This window comes from Trachymyrmex septentrionalis, unplaced genomic scaffold, assembly GCF_001594115.1.
Source record: "Trachymyrmex septentrionalis isolate Tsep2-gDNA-1 unplaced genomic scaffold, Tsep1.0 scaffold13, whole genome shotgun sequence".
Lineage (NCBI taxonomy): Eukaryota > Metazoa > Arthropoda > Insecta > Hymenoptera > Formicidae > Trachymyrmex > Trachymyrmex septentrionalis.
Genome location: NW_017304438.1, coordinates 5,536,110 through 5,553,183, shown reverse-complemented (window position 1 = coordinate 5,553,183; position 17,074 = coordinate 5,536,110). Strand labels below are relative to the sequence as shown.

The window sequence follows — 17,074 nt, the reverse complement described above, 5'->3', positions numbered from 1 at the left end:
TTATTTGAGTTCTGAGGATTGCAAAAAAAGTTTTATTTATCATATATATAATATATTATATGTAATTTATCATATATAATAACTTCATATATATAAATATACTATATATAATATATAGTATATTTAATATATATATTTAGATTTATTTTATACTTATATAAAATTGTACATATGTATAGATGTGTGTGTGTGTGTGTGTGTGTGTGTATACATACATGAAATTTTTATTTAATAACAATTCAAAGTAAATTTTCTTTCTACAAAATATTAGAAAATATTAGAATTCTATTGTGATCCTATAAACGCGTTGTTTAAAATTTTATAGAAATTTTTATAATATTTCTATTCTTAATAAGTCTGCGAGTAAACATAGAGATAATTCTTATCTCTGCATCTGGATTTATTGAGATTATATCAGTTTCAATTCTTGGTCGACTTATCTAGTCTAAGTGACGCCGAATTACATTTCTCACTCCGGTGGCGAATTTATTCTGGTGGAACAAAGTCGAATTCCAAAGTACGATTCCATGTACATAAGCGTAAACGCACATACGCAGAGACACGGTATGGATCGTCCGAATGATGCGGAATCAAATGGGTAGTAAACAGCGAGATCTATCGACCAACAACAAAGCAACGCGTTTCCTTTTTTTCTTTAAGCGACGTCTCCACATATCACATCAAGAGTTTAAAATAGAAAAAAAGAAACATTTTTGCGTCGCTTACAGTTCATCTCGCCGGAATGGAATAGTCGAATCGGTAGAACTAATAACTTTTCGGCGATCGAACTTTTTCTCTCTTCGCTTTGTAACGTATCTTGCCGTTGTTCGCGAGTAATAACAGAGAAAGAAAAATTTTGCGACAAAAATCGCTGTTCATCATGCTAATGACGACAGTATTTTCAATTTCACTCTCTCTCTCTCTCTCTCTCTCTCTCTCTCTCTCTCTCTCTCTCTCTCTCTCTCTTTGTTTCTGTAGTAGTATTTCATTTTAGGCTCTACTCCGGAACTCTTTCTCTTTAGCTACCTCTTTCTTTCATTTTTGTTTATCTATTTATCTCTTTTATACAAACTTGTTCACAATCGATAAATTTAGTGAACTCTATAATTTCTTTTATATTTCTCAAGAATGCATATATCGTCACATCAAATCGTCAGAGATCGAAATTATTAAATTGTATCATTTTTTTATAGAATTAGACTCACTACGCGAGAGCCCAATACAGTTGAAACCAAAGAGATATGCAAGAAGTTGTGATTATCTGAATTTTAGTATTATCTAAATTATCATCTAATGTGTTAACATACAAGATTAGAAATATATTACTCGCAGAGCTTTTATGATATTTGATCTTATATATCCAAATGAAAAACTAGATTCTTTGCGCGTTTAGTTTGTAAGTATCATGATTTTTGGCATTCATAATGAGTTTACGTAATTTTTTATTTTGTATTGAGCGAACATTAGATATAGATTTCGATGCAATATACCTTTCCGGCCCATCACGGAACCAATGAATAAATGTTCGTTAAATCATTGTAATATCTACTCGTTTATGCGTTTTAGGATAGTCGCGATGCTTTCAAAAACATCATCGCTGAAGATTGCATCGGCACATCGAGAGCTGTGTTATAAACTTTTTGAATTTTATATAAAACTAACAACAATGTTTTTTTAATACATTCAGTTAAGAAGAAATTAGATTTTACTTAAGAGAATTTACTTATTTAATACAATCCGAAAGGACCTACGTGTTCTTTTGTTCTTTCTAACTTCTTCCTTTTTCCTCTTTTTTTTTTTAAATTTCTGTCTTTTCATTTACTTCTCATTTTTGCATTATTTAAAGCTATCTATTATCTAGTTTATTTTTTAATAACATGCCAGTCTTTTAAGCTCTTATTTCATCCTGTTGTATCTTTAACTATCTTTTGTTCTTATCAATTTTCATCTTTTTTTGTTTCATCTGTTTATTTTATGATTATAAAAGAAAGTAAAAGAAAATAACAAACGTTGATCAATGTAGACGATAACGAATTGCAACATGTTCGCGGTAATCGTATACGTGGATTGATCTCATAATATGATAATCGAAAGAGTGGGGGAGAGAGAGAAAGAGAGAGAGAGAGGGAGGGAGAGAGAGAGAGAGAGAGAGAGAGAGAGAGAGAGAAGAGGCAAAAAGAGAAAGGAGGAATACGCGCAAGGCTCGAGAAAAAAAGGACGTGTAACAAGAAGGACGTTGTAACAATTACAGACGACGGTTTACTCCATATCTTTTTTTATTTTTTTCTCTTAAAAATTGAGAAACGCGAGAGATTCTCATTGAAGCTGCTACTGCGGCGAGTCACACATCAAAGCGGATTGTAATTTCGCGATAATTCTAAGGGGCACCGTAGAAAAGAAGAGAATGGGAGAAAACAGGTAGAGTGAGGAAGGAGGTGCGAAAGAAATCGAGATTTTTATGTAGTGATGACGATTAAATAGGCGAAAGCAAAGTGCGATCAGACATTGTGCCAGAAAATGAGGCACCGAGATCTCTAATTTCACATACCGAAATATCGTTGTAAACGTCCACAAGATTTGTCAACGATGCCTTTATGTCACGGCATCATTATTATTATTATTCTTATTTAAATATTTATTACTTAAATATTTTAAATATCCAGAAGGTTCGTTATTTTATAAATATTCCTGAGACGTTCATATTATTTGGGTTTCGTGCTCCATGTTTGATCGTGCTTTATCTTTCGCTCGACTTTTATTCATTGTTGTTTCTCTCTTGGATATGTATGGCAGGGCAAATCGGGATTTTTAGTCGAGTTGACGCCTCGGTAAAGTGTATAGTGAGAATCTTGGAGGTGGACGAGTACAGAGTAAGAAAAAAGGAAAAACAGCAAGTTGATGTGCGAACGTGAAGTAAAGAATTAAAACAAAATTGTAAAAGGAACATATGTGTGTGTGTGTGTTAAATTGGTTCTAAACTCATTGTCTAATTGTCTCGAATGAGTTTAAGGTCTTGAAGAGAGAAAGAGAGAGATGTGCACGAGTTGTACACAGCCGAAAGAATAGTCCACCTCCGAAAGTCACAAAAAGCATATTAAAATAGTACATGCCACCTTATCGGGAATGATTGTGTGATAATTACAAGTGATTTGGCCCTCTTCCCCTTTTTGAATGATCAAGCGGATTATTATTATTAAAGATATGTATTTTTTTTTTCGATTGCACATCAATATCTCGGTGATTAGATCTAGAGCGCTGAAAAGACAAAAGTACACTTTTTTTCTCATTTCACACTCTAGATTTCAGATTTCGAGCTGATCGAGACGCGGTTAAAAAAAAGCACCCTTTGTAATAATAATCCATCGGTTTCACCAACGAAGAAGAGATTCCGAGAGAGAGTTGGGAAGGAATTCCTTGCTCGCGAAGCTCGCCGTAACATCTCGGTCATGTTGATTCGATTAAGCCTCGCGGTCGTAGCTTAATCTTATCATGGGCCGGCGCCAGCTCGCGATCTCTTTATGAGACTAATTTAGGAATTCTCGCTGTTTTTGCGTATTCTTCGGCGATAAGCAGATTGTCAATTTCGTTTTGTATCGCGTATATGTAAGACTCGAGCGATCGCCGCCATACGTGCGGCCGGGGAAGGGGGTCGTATATGATGTGATTTCTTTTATATCATAACGAATAATGAACACTAAGAAATATTATAGTTTCATATAAGTAAGATATGTTATTTGTCATTTATTTTATCTCTTAATAAATGATGTTATATAAAAAAGGTCAACAGATTCTTCACCTCGCCCTATGCAAAAGCGACTCATCACTGAAATGCGCTATTCTTCGAAATTATAATATTAGAAGACGATGCAACATCGATTAGCTGACTGATTTTAGTTACATCATCCTTAAATTGAAATAAAATTTCAGTCTCAGAGATTAAAATAAAATCCGTCGTAACATATTTTTCATCTAACTTCAATTATTTTTTAAAATTATTAATAGCGATTATATAATATAGAGTCTGAAAAGGGTCAGGAAGGAGACAATAATCGCCCTCTCTCATCGTACATTTATTCGCCGGCTATCAGCATATTACAGCACACGTTACACATGACACCAAACGTCTAACAAATCGATTAGCGCTAACGATTACTCACTCTCAGCCACATTTGCATAAAATAGTCCCATTATGAATCTCACTGCTGCTTTTTTCGCGCGACGATATTTACAGAATATTTTGCGTGTACAATTACATTGTAGACAGTCTCTCGTAAAAAGAGAACGCATTACAGAGCGTGTCTAAACGATGTTCTGTGCATGGATTGAACGTTAGATCTCGTGCGAGAGTAGCATGAATGTACTCCAAATGATATCGTCAGAGATATCGGTGATTGCCATTGTAGATATATATCGGATGGTTTAATTTTACGAGCGTAGGACGGGTTGTTCATCATTCAATGTACTACTCTTTTGATCGAACTATGATGTCGGTTAAATTAGAATTGGAACGTGAGAGTATCACGGATTCTTATCTCGCGATGATTGCTTCGCCGATGACTCGATATAAAAAGAAACTATAAGCCAAAGGTCTCAGGGGAAGCTATTTCGCCAAATAAATTGTACCCTCATCGGGAACAATACAAAAGGAGAGGAAGAAAAATATTTCCTTTCATTTTGTACATCCTAAGTTGCACTTAAGATGTTCATATAAAACGCTTGGCGTACAATAATTTTTCAACGAAAACATAATTTTGAGGATAAAAATTTCCCAGTCCATTTACGTAAAGTTATTACGTTAAAATGTCGCTGTAAAATAGCTAACTTTTTTGAGTACTTAACTCGTCGATCCTGATAACGTCGATTTTGATTGCTTCATAACGAAGAGATTTTTCTTTCGGCAAAGCCGAGAATTAATATGCATATGAGCTGGTCGTAACTTTTTAATTTAAGATTTTTCTTCGGTGTCCTGACAGTATTAAATCACGTTTCCCGAACGTATTTGAATACTTTCTAAAGTGGCGAATATAAAGCGGCGAACGCTTTGCCTCGGGACGATTATATTGTGTCCCGTGAATTGATTAATCGTACAAAATTCGCGACGAGAAAAACCACTTTAGAATCACGTTATAACATTTTATCAATTAAGTTCAGTATACACCGATCGATCTCTCGGTTTTATCAAATGTGCGGAAAAGCGGCGCACGCGTTGCTTTACAAATACGTTTAAGCTCTTTCTTCGTAATTGCGAACGAATATTTATTGTGCAAACATGTCTACCGGATAAATTCCGACATTGTCGACGGAAATCTATCAACAAATCGATCGTAATTGTTTTTCGCGAGACGCTTTGTACTTGTTCCTGGTTATGATTATAATGTTCTAGTGCTGGTCTTGACGTCAGTTTAATTGCCGTCATAATCATGCGGCGGTGCGTGATGATGCATATGGATGTGTGGAGGCAGTTCGACTACGGGTACGGCCAGGTTGCTTCTCTGTAATACAGTTATAGTTACACAATGGTTGTATAATAGTTACACGAGTGTAATATCATAGCAATTGCACAGATAACAACGCCTGGATGAAATTTACGGAGATCGAAATATCGATAATATATGCAGTTGAGAGTTTTTTCTACATAATTTTATATAATGTGTGGAATCTTAAACGACCACTCTTATTATTCAAAGATATTTTATTGTATCATTAAATGCAACTCAATTTTTTACAATGTTTAATCTTCTTAATTATCTGTCGGCCTTTTATGGAATTTTTACTATTTCTCGATTTAACTTCTGTAGATAATTGAATTAATTGCTTAAAGCGCTATAATTAAGATTCAATTGGATTCTGTCGATCCTTTAATCTCTTCAGTAAAACCTATATCTTGCACCACTGAATTATTCGTAAGAAAAAATGAAGAGATAATAAATCTCGTGCCCATCCTGACGAGAAATAAATCCGCTTGCCAGATACACGTTAATTAAAGAACACTTCAATGCAATTATGAGTTTAATGAAAGTGGAGCATAAAAAGCTTACTACTGAATATAAAATATAATTGAATAACGATATAGCGAAGAGGAAGAGAGTTCTCTCGTAAATGAAATTGCGATATATAAAATTGATTTCGGGTAAAAGTTAAGGAACATCAATTTGATGAAGAGATGATCAAAGAATCATAGAGGTTCGTTTAAAATCTGATCTTATATCTAAGATTATTTTAAGTCTGATCTTAATCTTAAGATTCGATCCAACAAATAAAATGATCGTATAGCAACTTAACATTGCAAAAGATATTTTGGATAGATGTAATAATAATAAAATTTGTATATATGTTATGATTAGAAAAAATGAGTAGCCTATTTAATTCATGTTAATATGTTGGAAAAAATAAGCGTCAGCTTGTTGATTAATAATAATTAATGAGCGACGAGGCAGTTACCTGGGACCTCATCCCGTTTACGGGGGTGGCAGTGGGATTGTCCGGCGAGTAGCCGATCACGTGCGTAGAACATTTGTCGCAAGTACGCCGTCGTCGAGACGACGCGCGGCAGCGTAAGGCGCGGCAGAGCTCGCGTGCCATCTCCGAGCAGAGCGACTCTTGCTGATTTGGTGGCTGCTGATGTTGCTGCTGGCACTGTTGTTGCTGCTGCTGTTGTTGCACAGCCTGAGAAATTCCCTGAAGAGAGCTGGAGGTAGGCGTCGGAAGGACTAGAGGCCTTTGCTACATCAGCAGCGCACAACGACGAATTATTCGCATGAATGATTCTTAATGATTTAATTAATAAAAATAAAAATCAGAAAAGGCGCATTAAAATATATCATGATGCGGGAAACATTCTAAAATTAGCGAAAATCGTTTTTTTAATATTTTTTGAACTATAAACCATTGAATAGATATAAGGTAGCCGAAGATAAATAATAATGCTATATTAATTAAATTCAATGAAGTCGACTTTATTTTAATAGAATTATTATGTATTAAGGCGTAGCCACTACAAAATATCAAATTTTAATATTTGTAAAAAGATCTTTTTTAATCTTTTTCAAATATATTTGATACAGTAAGAATTATATATGTATATATACGAGGAGTATCCTAAAAGTAAATTTCTCAGGAAAGAAAGAACAATTATGAGTAGCTTGTGCATTGTAGACATGTTTCATTAGAATATGTTGGCAATATTTTTTTATTTATTGTCACCTTTTTATTATGATCATACACTGAGAGAAAAATGTTTTATATTTGTAACTATAATTATATGTTACTATAATTATTTATAATACTATTATTATTATTATAGCAGTAATAATCATATATAATTATAGTAATATGTAATTACAGTTGCAAATACCAAACATTTTTCTCTCAATGTAAATTAGCTGGGTAAATTTGAATATAGAGACTCCAATACAAAACGTATCCGAACTACGTACGGTCATTCGATTTAACTGCAAAAATTAAAAGTGTAATAAATATTCAACGCCATCTTCAAAGAAAGATTTTTTGAAAGTCTTTTTGTTTCATGGCAATGTACGTCCTCATTCAGAAAGATGAACACAGGATTTATTGACATAACTTTGTTGAGAAGTCATCTACTATTATACTCTTCAAATCTTATACTTAAAAAAAATGTAGGTGGTAAAAATTTTGATAGCGACGATGAAATCAAAGATGATGAAATAAAATATGAAATCAAAAATAATGTAATGCGGCTCCAATTTAAGAACTTGTTTTTTCATATCTGTTGTTATAACAAGTGCTTAAATTTCAATGATAACTATATGGAGAAGTAACTTAAAGTTCAAGTTAATAAAATAAGTAAATTTTATAATTGTTCTATCTTTTATTTTACTTTCTTACAATAAGGAAACTTACTTTTGGGATGCCCTTCTTGTATATAATACTATTATGAAAAATTTATATAATATATAATACTAATAAATTTATGAAACATAACTTTTTGGGATATTTTATGTCAAATCATATACGATAGAAAATTATTAGCGACATTTTTTGACACACGTATTATTTGAATGTAACTTTAGAGAACATGGTTTATGTTGAAGTAGACGGATTCATAAGTTCTCTCGATAGCAGAACGGACCTTTTTTCGCAACTGTATTTGGGATACTTGCAGTCGAGCGGCATGCTTCAATGGACGATGAGCTCATGCTGATACGACGAAATCCATGATGTAGCGATGAAACAAAGTTCAGAGAATGTCATGCAACGTTTACGCATACGGGTCACATGCACATCTCTCAAAGTTAACGGTTTTAATGGTTGATAAAAATAAAGCAACAAAAGTAGCTTGAGAATTAAACGCACACAATCGCGTTTGTCGGTAATCCGGATTGCAAGTTGAGTCGTGCAACGTGAACGTGCTGACGATTTATTGAAATGAATTTCAGCATTGGTTTCTAGGGTCGATGCACTCACCCGTTCCGCCGGTGCATTCCTCCTGGAATTGTAGCAGAATTCGAAAATCGCTATGAGCACAGCGAACGCCAAGCCGCACAATAAGACCACGAAAACTCCTCCTAGACACAAAAACACAGGACATTGATTCTCGAGTGGATAAGATATCGATGTATAATATTAAGAAAGAAAGAAATATTTCTGCACATATAAATTAAACGAGTAAATTAAAAAAATATTTAAATTACACGCTCACATAATTCGAACAATCCATCGTAGAATTTTACTGAAATAGAGATATTCAAATTTACAAGGACATTCATTTTATTCATCGATTAAAGAGTGTTGTATCCTTTCAAAAATTTAATAATTTTTCTTAAAAATAATAAACACGAAGATAATAGGAAATTATTGCGACTGTAAGAGGGAAATTCCGTGTTATGACTTTACCGAGGAAACTCATGATGCGTATAATTCAGAGTTTACGCGCTATTCTCCGAGAAAGACGCTCACCTATGTTGTCGACGCCTAGAGAGTTGGCTTTATTCTCCTTTCCCTTTTCCGTCCTCATACAAGTATCCCCAGGACTCTTCCACCATTTGTCATACAGAATCTGAATTTCGCCTTTCTCTTGCAATTCTAGAATTGCTAAAGATATCTTATCTCGCCACGGCGAACCTGCAAAATTTTTTGGAAATCTTAAACGCTATTAAGCAGATAGTAAATCCCACAAGCAATTTACGCGATTTATTTTAACATAATAATAATTTTAATTAATAAATTAAAATTATATTTTTTATTCGCGCAATATATACTACCGAGCACAAATAACACAGTTTCATTTTTATTTTACGGATAAAAAAATCAAAGAAAATAGCCTGAAAAATTAAAATGAATATTTATACAAATATCAAATTAAAAAATATTTATTAATTTGTTAAAAAATATCAAAATCTCTTTTTTCAATTATCACACAATAAACTATTACAAATTGAATTGTGAAAAATATGCGAAATTTTTTAATAAAAGTAGATATTGGTCAGTGTAATAGCTTACCCATGGGTGTAGCAATTCCATATCCTTTGGTGTCCAATAGACCACCAATTTGCGTGAGATTGCAGTCCCTCTGGACAATGTAATCCAGCATGGTCGACTCCATCAGAAAGGCATAATCGCCTTGAAGAACCCGCTGAATACCCTCTTCATATGTTGGAACGAATACCGACGGCTTCTTGTTCTCCATAAACCTCCACATCTTTTTGTACGTTTCGACCATTGAGTCCTTGAATCGACATTCGAGAAGCGTAGAAAATCAAATTTTATTATCGTCATAATTCAATATCGTGATACTTGTCGTTGCATAAATTTCGGATATTAATTTCAAATATTGTTTTATAATTAACTGCCAACGGAAAAGTTTTCTTTCTGTAAGCCAGTGTGAAAGATATGATGTGATTAAAACTCTATTCCCGCGTGAGCGGAAGCGATTATCATAATAATTGCAAAATAATTACTTTTGTATCGATTGCGCGCTGTAATGCACGCAATCATTATCTGATTATTAACAAGCTATAAATTGGACATGAACTCATATAATCGTGGAAGTATTAATACATAGGGCTGGATTTACATACGAGCTAAACAAGCTATAGTTTTCGCGCTATTAGCGTATTTTTAATATTTTTATTCTATGATAATGGAAGGGAAACAAATATCACAAATTGAGTTAAATTCAAATTTACAGATTGTAAACACTGTCAAAACAATGGTAATCAAAGAAACAATGGTGATCAATCTCTTGAATCAAATAACATTTTATTATTTTTAACTTCCATGCACTGGAAAAACAGTCTGGTTGCATTAATTAGAATTTTAGTTAAAAATAAACAAATCAGAATTTTCTGATTGAATATATTATAATTCCAGTTGATAGAACCGGAATTCTGATTGATATGATCAGAATCTACTGATTCAATTATTGTTATCAGTATCGAAATACATAATAAATTAATTCATTTCCATAGTTAGTTTTAAAACAACGTCCATATTGATATATGATATGCTTAATAATAGTGAATAATAAATTAAATTTTGAAATTCAAAAATACATCTTTCTTGAGTCAAATTATTTTACTCCACTATTTTAATCAAATTAACTATTATATTAAATTAATTACATTGAGAGACTAGAACTAGTGGCGACTTATTAGAAATGATTAAAAATTGGATATAATTTGATATTATAAATTTAACATTGCAGGAGGAACATTGCAAGATATTATAGTATGATTATTCTACCATTTATATTTCAACTGAATAATAAAATATTAATCACCCTGAAAAAAGTCATCGTGCTTCCACTATCGAGAGTTCCGTATGCGATGTCCGTTTGACTGGCGAGATCTTCGGCGTTCTCTATAGGCGTGATCATTCTTTCCACTGTAAGGAAAGCCGCTAGATTTGCAGTATATGACGAGATGATGATCAGAGTGAAGAACCACCATATGCCACCCACGATACGCGTGCTCGTAGCCTGATGAAATCATATTATCAAGATTTATCGCTTCGATTCAACAATTAAGCTTTATAATTTATTGTAATTAACTTCGTATTAATTTTACTGCTGAACAATGATATGTGTTTCGTAAAATTAATTGATAAGAGATTTTAATTACCAATATTAGAATTTTGCGATATCGTCTTACAGTTTGATAGCAGAACTGCAATCTCATAATAATAGTAAAAACGTTAATTCCTCATTATGCTGAAAATATATCAGTATTCTTTTTTATTTTTTTACGTTCTTTATTATAGCTTTTAGACATCCCAGGAATTAACACGTTTCATTTTGAATAGGAAATTTTTAGTATTTGAAAACTAATTCAAAAGCTAAAGAGTCTGCAAATGAAAGCTGAAAATTTCTCGAATAGGAATGTTGAATTCGCGTTGCTTGTTGAGAAAATTACGAAGAATTATCGTGAAAGTGTCTGAAAATAGGATATTTCATACAGATAATTATTTTAAATAAAGACAACGCGCGTAATTAGAATAGAAATTTAATTAAATAATAGTTATCAATAGGAATACATACAGCATTTATAATATCATAAAAAGATCTGACGTTTAAACAAGAATCTATTATTACGAGAGTTAAGTCACGAATTCGTATGTCTATTACATATAAATAAAAGCGGTACAGCAAGATCAATGAATCTGTTTATAAAACTAATTATGGTAAGATTAACATAATGTTACATAATGTAACAATCTCATAATTTACATACATCACAAAAAGATCTGTCTTTCGCATAATGTATGCATTTAATTGATGCATAATGCCTATGATATTAAAACGGGAACATGTCGAACGCAAACACAAACCTTGGGATTTAGATCGCTGCCCTGTTGCATGAGAGTTCCAATGGCGAACCAGAAGCTATTCGATAAGGAGAACTGATTCTCGACGATTTCCGTCCCGGGATGACACGGATGGGGATTATTCCATTCGTAGGGGCTAAATCGCGCCACGACGAACATCGTCACTGACACTAAAACGTACGCTGCCAGAACATACAGCCAGATCTCAATCGCTAACGGATTCATAAAAGAAAAAAGCCGCGCCTGGTGACTGGTCGGTACCTGCAAGCAATTTGAACTTTTGGCATCTTGCTGCTTTTCATACGATAAAATTCTATCTAAAATATATTAGAAAAATTGATTCTTTTATGCAGTCACACGCGGAACATTATTCTGTTTTACTTTGCTTTATTTAATGACATTGTTATCTAAGTTAATCGTTAAAATTATACGATAATATTAATGATTAAGTAATTAAAAAATAATAGAATTTATCATCGGAAATTTTCTGCTTAGTTTGTTTTACTATGTATTCGGTATTTTATTTTACAGATGCACTTTACTTATTATTGTACCCATAAAGGAAAGGAAAAGAATATGTATGAAATATGTATTAACATTAAACTTAATTAATTTTGCGTAATATCAGAGCGATATGTATAATAATGAAGAAATTTTGCGCGATTAATTTCACAATTCTTAATTAGCAATCTTAATTATAGTATTAAACGTAATATCGTGAAATCGATTATTTTACTTAATGTAATATCCAAAATTTACACTTTGCCTACATTGAGAATATTATCCAATTTTCGCTCAAGTTTTTATAGTTATATTATACTTTTATATTTAATTAATCTGGATATTTTACACAATGTGCACTTTACAGACTACCGATTATTACTATCAATAATAAGAAAAATTTTTCACAATAATGCACTACATATTGGCAATTTATATTTAATTAAGTCGAATTTGTCAAATTTAATATATCGTAAATATTGCAAATTAAAAAAAGGAAATACACGAAAATATATGTAATATTGCAGAATACATCGATAAAAAACAATCAAATTTATAGTCAATTGAAGTTGTAAACTATCAGTATATTTGTATGTTAAAATCGATCTCTTTGATTTTTTCACAATACATCGGTAGTTAAATGCATGGTATCAAATCCTTCGTTATGTACAGCTCTGCGCGAGTGGAATTGGTTGATGTAAAATTTAACGTTGCTCTCGATAGCAGATGTTGATTCCGAGGAAGTAAAAATAAACAATCGCAAAAAGCACAGTCATTGTTACTAGTTATGACAAAAAGAAATAACAAACGATCATTATAAAAGTACGCTTATGTAGTATACTATATACATAATAATTTAAGAATGTATAATTCAAGTCGTAGTAGATCGTAAATATCAAGTGTGGATATCTAGATGGATAAATGGTGGGATGATAAAGGATATATAGCTTTGGGAATAGAAATAGCTACCAGCTACAACATTAATTGCAATTAAACGATCGCCTTACATCAATTAGAAAATGCGCTCGCGATCGATGTCGATTGGTGCAATCAATGAAAAGAGACCACGCTTTTTGTATTTGCTGGTAGAAAATCTCATTTGGACAGAAATAAATTTTCAATCCGCATTAAAAGCTAAGCTATCATCGTCAACGCGGCGAGAAAGCCTTCATCGTATTAATTAATTTATAAGATAAAAGGTCCACTTATCGAGTTTTTCATGCCTCGCCATTATGGTGAAAATGGAACGGTTTCAAGCAATTAATTTATCATCTTATCGTACATTACAATTAATTTTAACTGATATTCATATCGATTATTTAACAGAGGTATTTAAGTAGAGAGCTTCCAAGGATTCTGTCAAGTGTAATACGGAGTCTATAATTAATCTTGCAGTGAATCGCGATGAAAGATCACCACATCATTGCCGCTTGACTGCGTAACGATGACTTGCTTAATTATCTTCATTAAGCAGTTGGCTTGTGCCATCGGGAACTAAGACGAACAATTTCATTCAAAGTTTGAACGTTGGCATTGGAAAATACCAAAACGATATAATACAATTGACAACTGTATTTATTATTATTATTATTATTATTATTATTACTCACGTTAGTTGAAAAATATATAAAACTAAAAGAGTTCATGTAGAAAAAAATACACAAATATATATTAATATTATATATAATAGTTGAAAAAAAATTTAGAAAGATTTCTTCTTAGAAACCTAAGGAACTTAAAAGCTTTATTTTATCGATTTTTTTTTTCCAAGAAGTACTTTCTAGAATATTAGAATATAAAGAAAGGTTAATGTACCCAAATAAAATGATTCGAAAATATCATAAATTAAAGTATAAACAGCTTAAAGACATTATTACATCTCTTCAACAACGTTTACAAAGTATATTAATTGTACATTATTATATATTATAATCAATAAATATTACAGTCAGTACCCGATGAGAACAGGTTCGTGGTATTCACGTTGAGTTGCGTAGTATTAAAGAGAGCTAGTAAATGTTCACTAATTCTCACTGGTAACCGTTTAAACATAGTCTGTAATTGATTATCTTTATATCTCAGAAACTATTATACATATATTGCTTAAAATAAAAATTTTAAAAATCAAATAACTGTTTTATTTAATTTTTCGAAAATTATCTTGCTATAATACTTCGAATCATGAATTTTGGGACACCCAATGTATGTCCCAAAAATGTTTTATTAAAGATAATTTTCAAATGTTTTTCAGGAAGTCTTGAAAATATTTTTAAAGTACCTACCAATAATATTTTAACTTGACGCTTCAAAAATGACAGAAACATTTCAGAGTATATTGCATGGCAAAAGTTTATTCATTTTACACAGTTTATTACCTTAAATAATAATATCTATTAGAAAATTGGTAAAAAATGACGCATACACTTTAGAAACTTCTGAGAAAAAAATTCAAAGTAACATCAATAAGGTTTATCGAGTTTTTATTAGAAAAAAAGGATGATTAACTTTTTATTGATTTTTCATAGAGAAGTTATGTTACTTCTATTATTTATCGATTGCTCTAATGACATTTTAAAGTGCTGATTCTTCTACTTTATTATTGTTACAGCAGTCTGATTAGATAACAAGACTATAATTCAATATATATAGATATATCATAGAATAAAACTGTAGTAAGTCGAGGGCGAATAAAACAGGAATAAAAAAGTGAAAAAATGAACACTACCGAAGATCGGAAATGGCCGTTCCGTAAATTTCGTCGGACCAAACGTCCGATTGGGTTTTCCACAGAAAATCGAGAAATTAGAGATGAACGGAGGGAGCGACACACCGATCTCGTCGTCAATCGTGTCGTCGTCGCGAAAATTTTATTACAAAAACTCGAGAAATTAACTTTTCGATATCGTTACGTCGCTCCTTGCGCAATGCCATTATTAACTTCAGAACGAATCCCACCGTTGCTCGTTACGGTATAAAGTGCAGCTGGCCGAGAGAGAAGAACTCCAGCATCTCGAATTATTTAGCGCGAGTCGAAACTTGAAGAGATTCCGGTACTGCCGCTCGAATCGATCGAATGAAATCCACGAGTTGGGAGAAGCTCTCGGCACCAGACATTGTGGGAATAATTAAAGCTTCACGAATAATAAGGTGAAATCGAAGAGACAATAGGAATATAGTAGATATATAGAAGAGAAATATAGATAGAGAAAAGGGAAGAAGAAAGAGATAGCAGAGAGGGAATGGAAAAAGGAAGCTAAAATGATGAAGAAACAGCTTGTCGAATGAGTTTCGAATTAATTGGCTCTAATTCGACACGTCAGCTGATCGATGACATTGTACCGATTATTAAACCATTGCCGACACACTTGCGAGCGATTCTAATTAGTCTACTTCCCCCTTCCGCGACCTCGCAACACATGCTGCACTGTATTATAAGCGAGAACATACATACATGTTGATACATGCAAATGCATCATCAAGCGGCGCGATATTACAGTCATAGCACGATCTTGTAACCGAGTCGTATTAATAAAGATTAAATTTGACATAGACACGAAACCATTTGTTTTCCAGCATTTGTATCATCTGTCGCATTTTTAAGCCTTTTTTTTCAAGATTTTTGTTTACTTTATAATTATGCAAAGAGTTATTTGTACATATTATGTATAAACTCCCGATGAAAATCTTTTACAGAGTCTTTTTGATATTTAATAAAACATAACGCTCCAGACTTTGTTTTTTTTTTATAACTATATATTACATAAATGGTTTAATAAACACAAAATGTTGTGACAAAATTCTTTCATCACCTTGTAATTACTCAAAAAATTATTTGTATGTATTGCTTATAAACGAAAGTAAATGATACGCATCTGATTTCCATTTAGAGACCATTTGGAGCGCAATGTTCGATTAGGTTGAGTTTAACCACTACTACTAATTATTACTACATATAATATAGTTGATAATAATCTCTTATACGCAAATGATATTTACACCCAATTATTAATCGGCTATTTTAGCAAAATGTGGGGGCATTATACAAACGTAACCATTAGCAATAATCCGTTCACGAGCAAGTAGATAAGAACTAGTTATGGTCAGCCAGCACCAAAACCAGACCGAATTACCGTCGTACGGATGGCATTAACTTAGATAAAACATCTCGGTTAAAAATTATCTCGCTCGCGTTTTTGTCAACTTTTTATGCGCAATTAAAAAAAGAAAAAAACGTGAAACATGAAAATATCGACAGAGATATGATTCGACGATGCAACATTTTCATCGACATAACTTTGATTCTTGGGTGTAGGCACGTTCGTGTTCGCTGCCAAATAAAAATAGTCTAACAACAACAGATGGAGTATACGATGGCAAAAAACGGCAAATAAGAATAACAGATGCGCTGCGCGGAAAAATACACGAGGGAGGAGAAAGACCAACAAAGCTGGATGCCGGAACCGCCACGGCAACAATACGGCGGGACGTGGACGAAATAAAAATATGGGCTATCAGAATAACGCCATTTCGCGCGTGAACCGGGAGATTAGGGGAGAGGCTTATACAAAATAGCTTTAAATGCCTCGGACGAGCTGAATAAAATTGCTACTTTGTAACGTGATAAATTCTCGCGGTTTTGCATATCGAAATTACTGTCCGGCGAAACCGACTCTTGCTTACCTTGAACAGAATCGAGATACCCAAATTCATGAACGGCTTTGTGAAATCGATCACCCTCTCGCGCGCATAGTTGATTGTCATCGAACCGACTGCG

At 32.8% G+C, this 17,074-nt stretch overlaps 1 protein-coding gene across 1 annotated transcript in view; it reads right to left on the bottom strand.

Moving 5' to 3' along the window:
• Positions 1-4,055: 4,055 nt before the first annotated feature.
• Positions 4,056-17,074, bottom strand: part of LOC108756904 (glutamate receptor ionotropic, kainate 2-like) — a 137,788-nt gene continuing 124,769 nt past the window's right edge. The window contains exons 13-20 of the mRNA XM_018501070.1: positions 16,981-17,069; positions 11,803-12,060; positions 10,757-10,954; positions 9,478-9,703; positions 8,935-9,099; positions 8,443-8,543; positions 6,442-6,723; positions 4,056-5,492 (exon numbers count right to left, since the gene is read on the bottom strand). Coding sequence (XP_018356572.1) covers positions 5,403-5,492; positions 6,442-6,723; positions 8,443-8,543; positions 8,935-9,099; positions 9,478-9,703; positions 10,757-10,954; positions 11,803-12,060; positions 16,981-17,069 — 1,409 coding nt within the window. The 3' untranslated portion in view covers positions 4,056-5,402. The remainder of the gene's footprint in view (positions 5,493-6,441; positions 6,724-8,442; positions 8,544-8,934; positions 9,100-9,477; positions 9,704-10,756; positions 10,955-11,802; positions 12,061-16,980; positions 17,070-17,074) is intronic.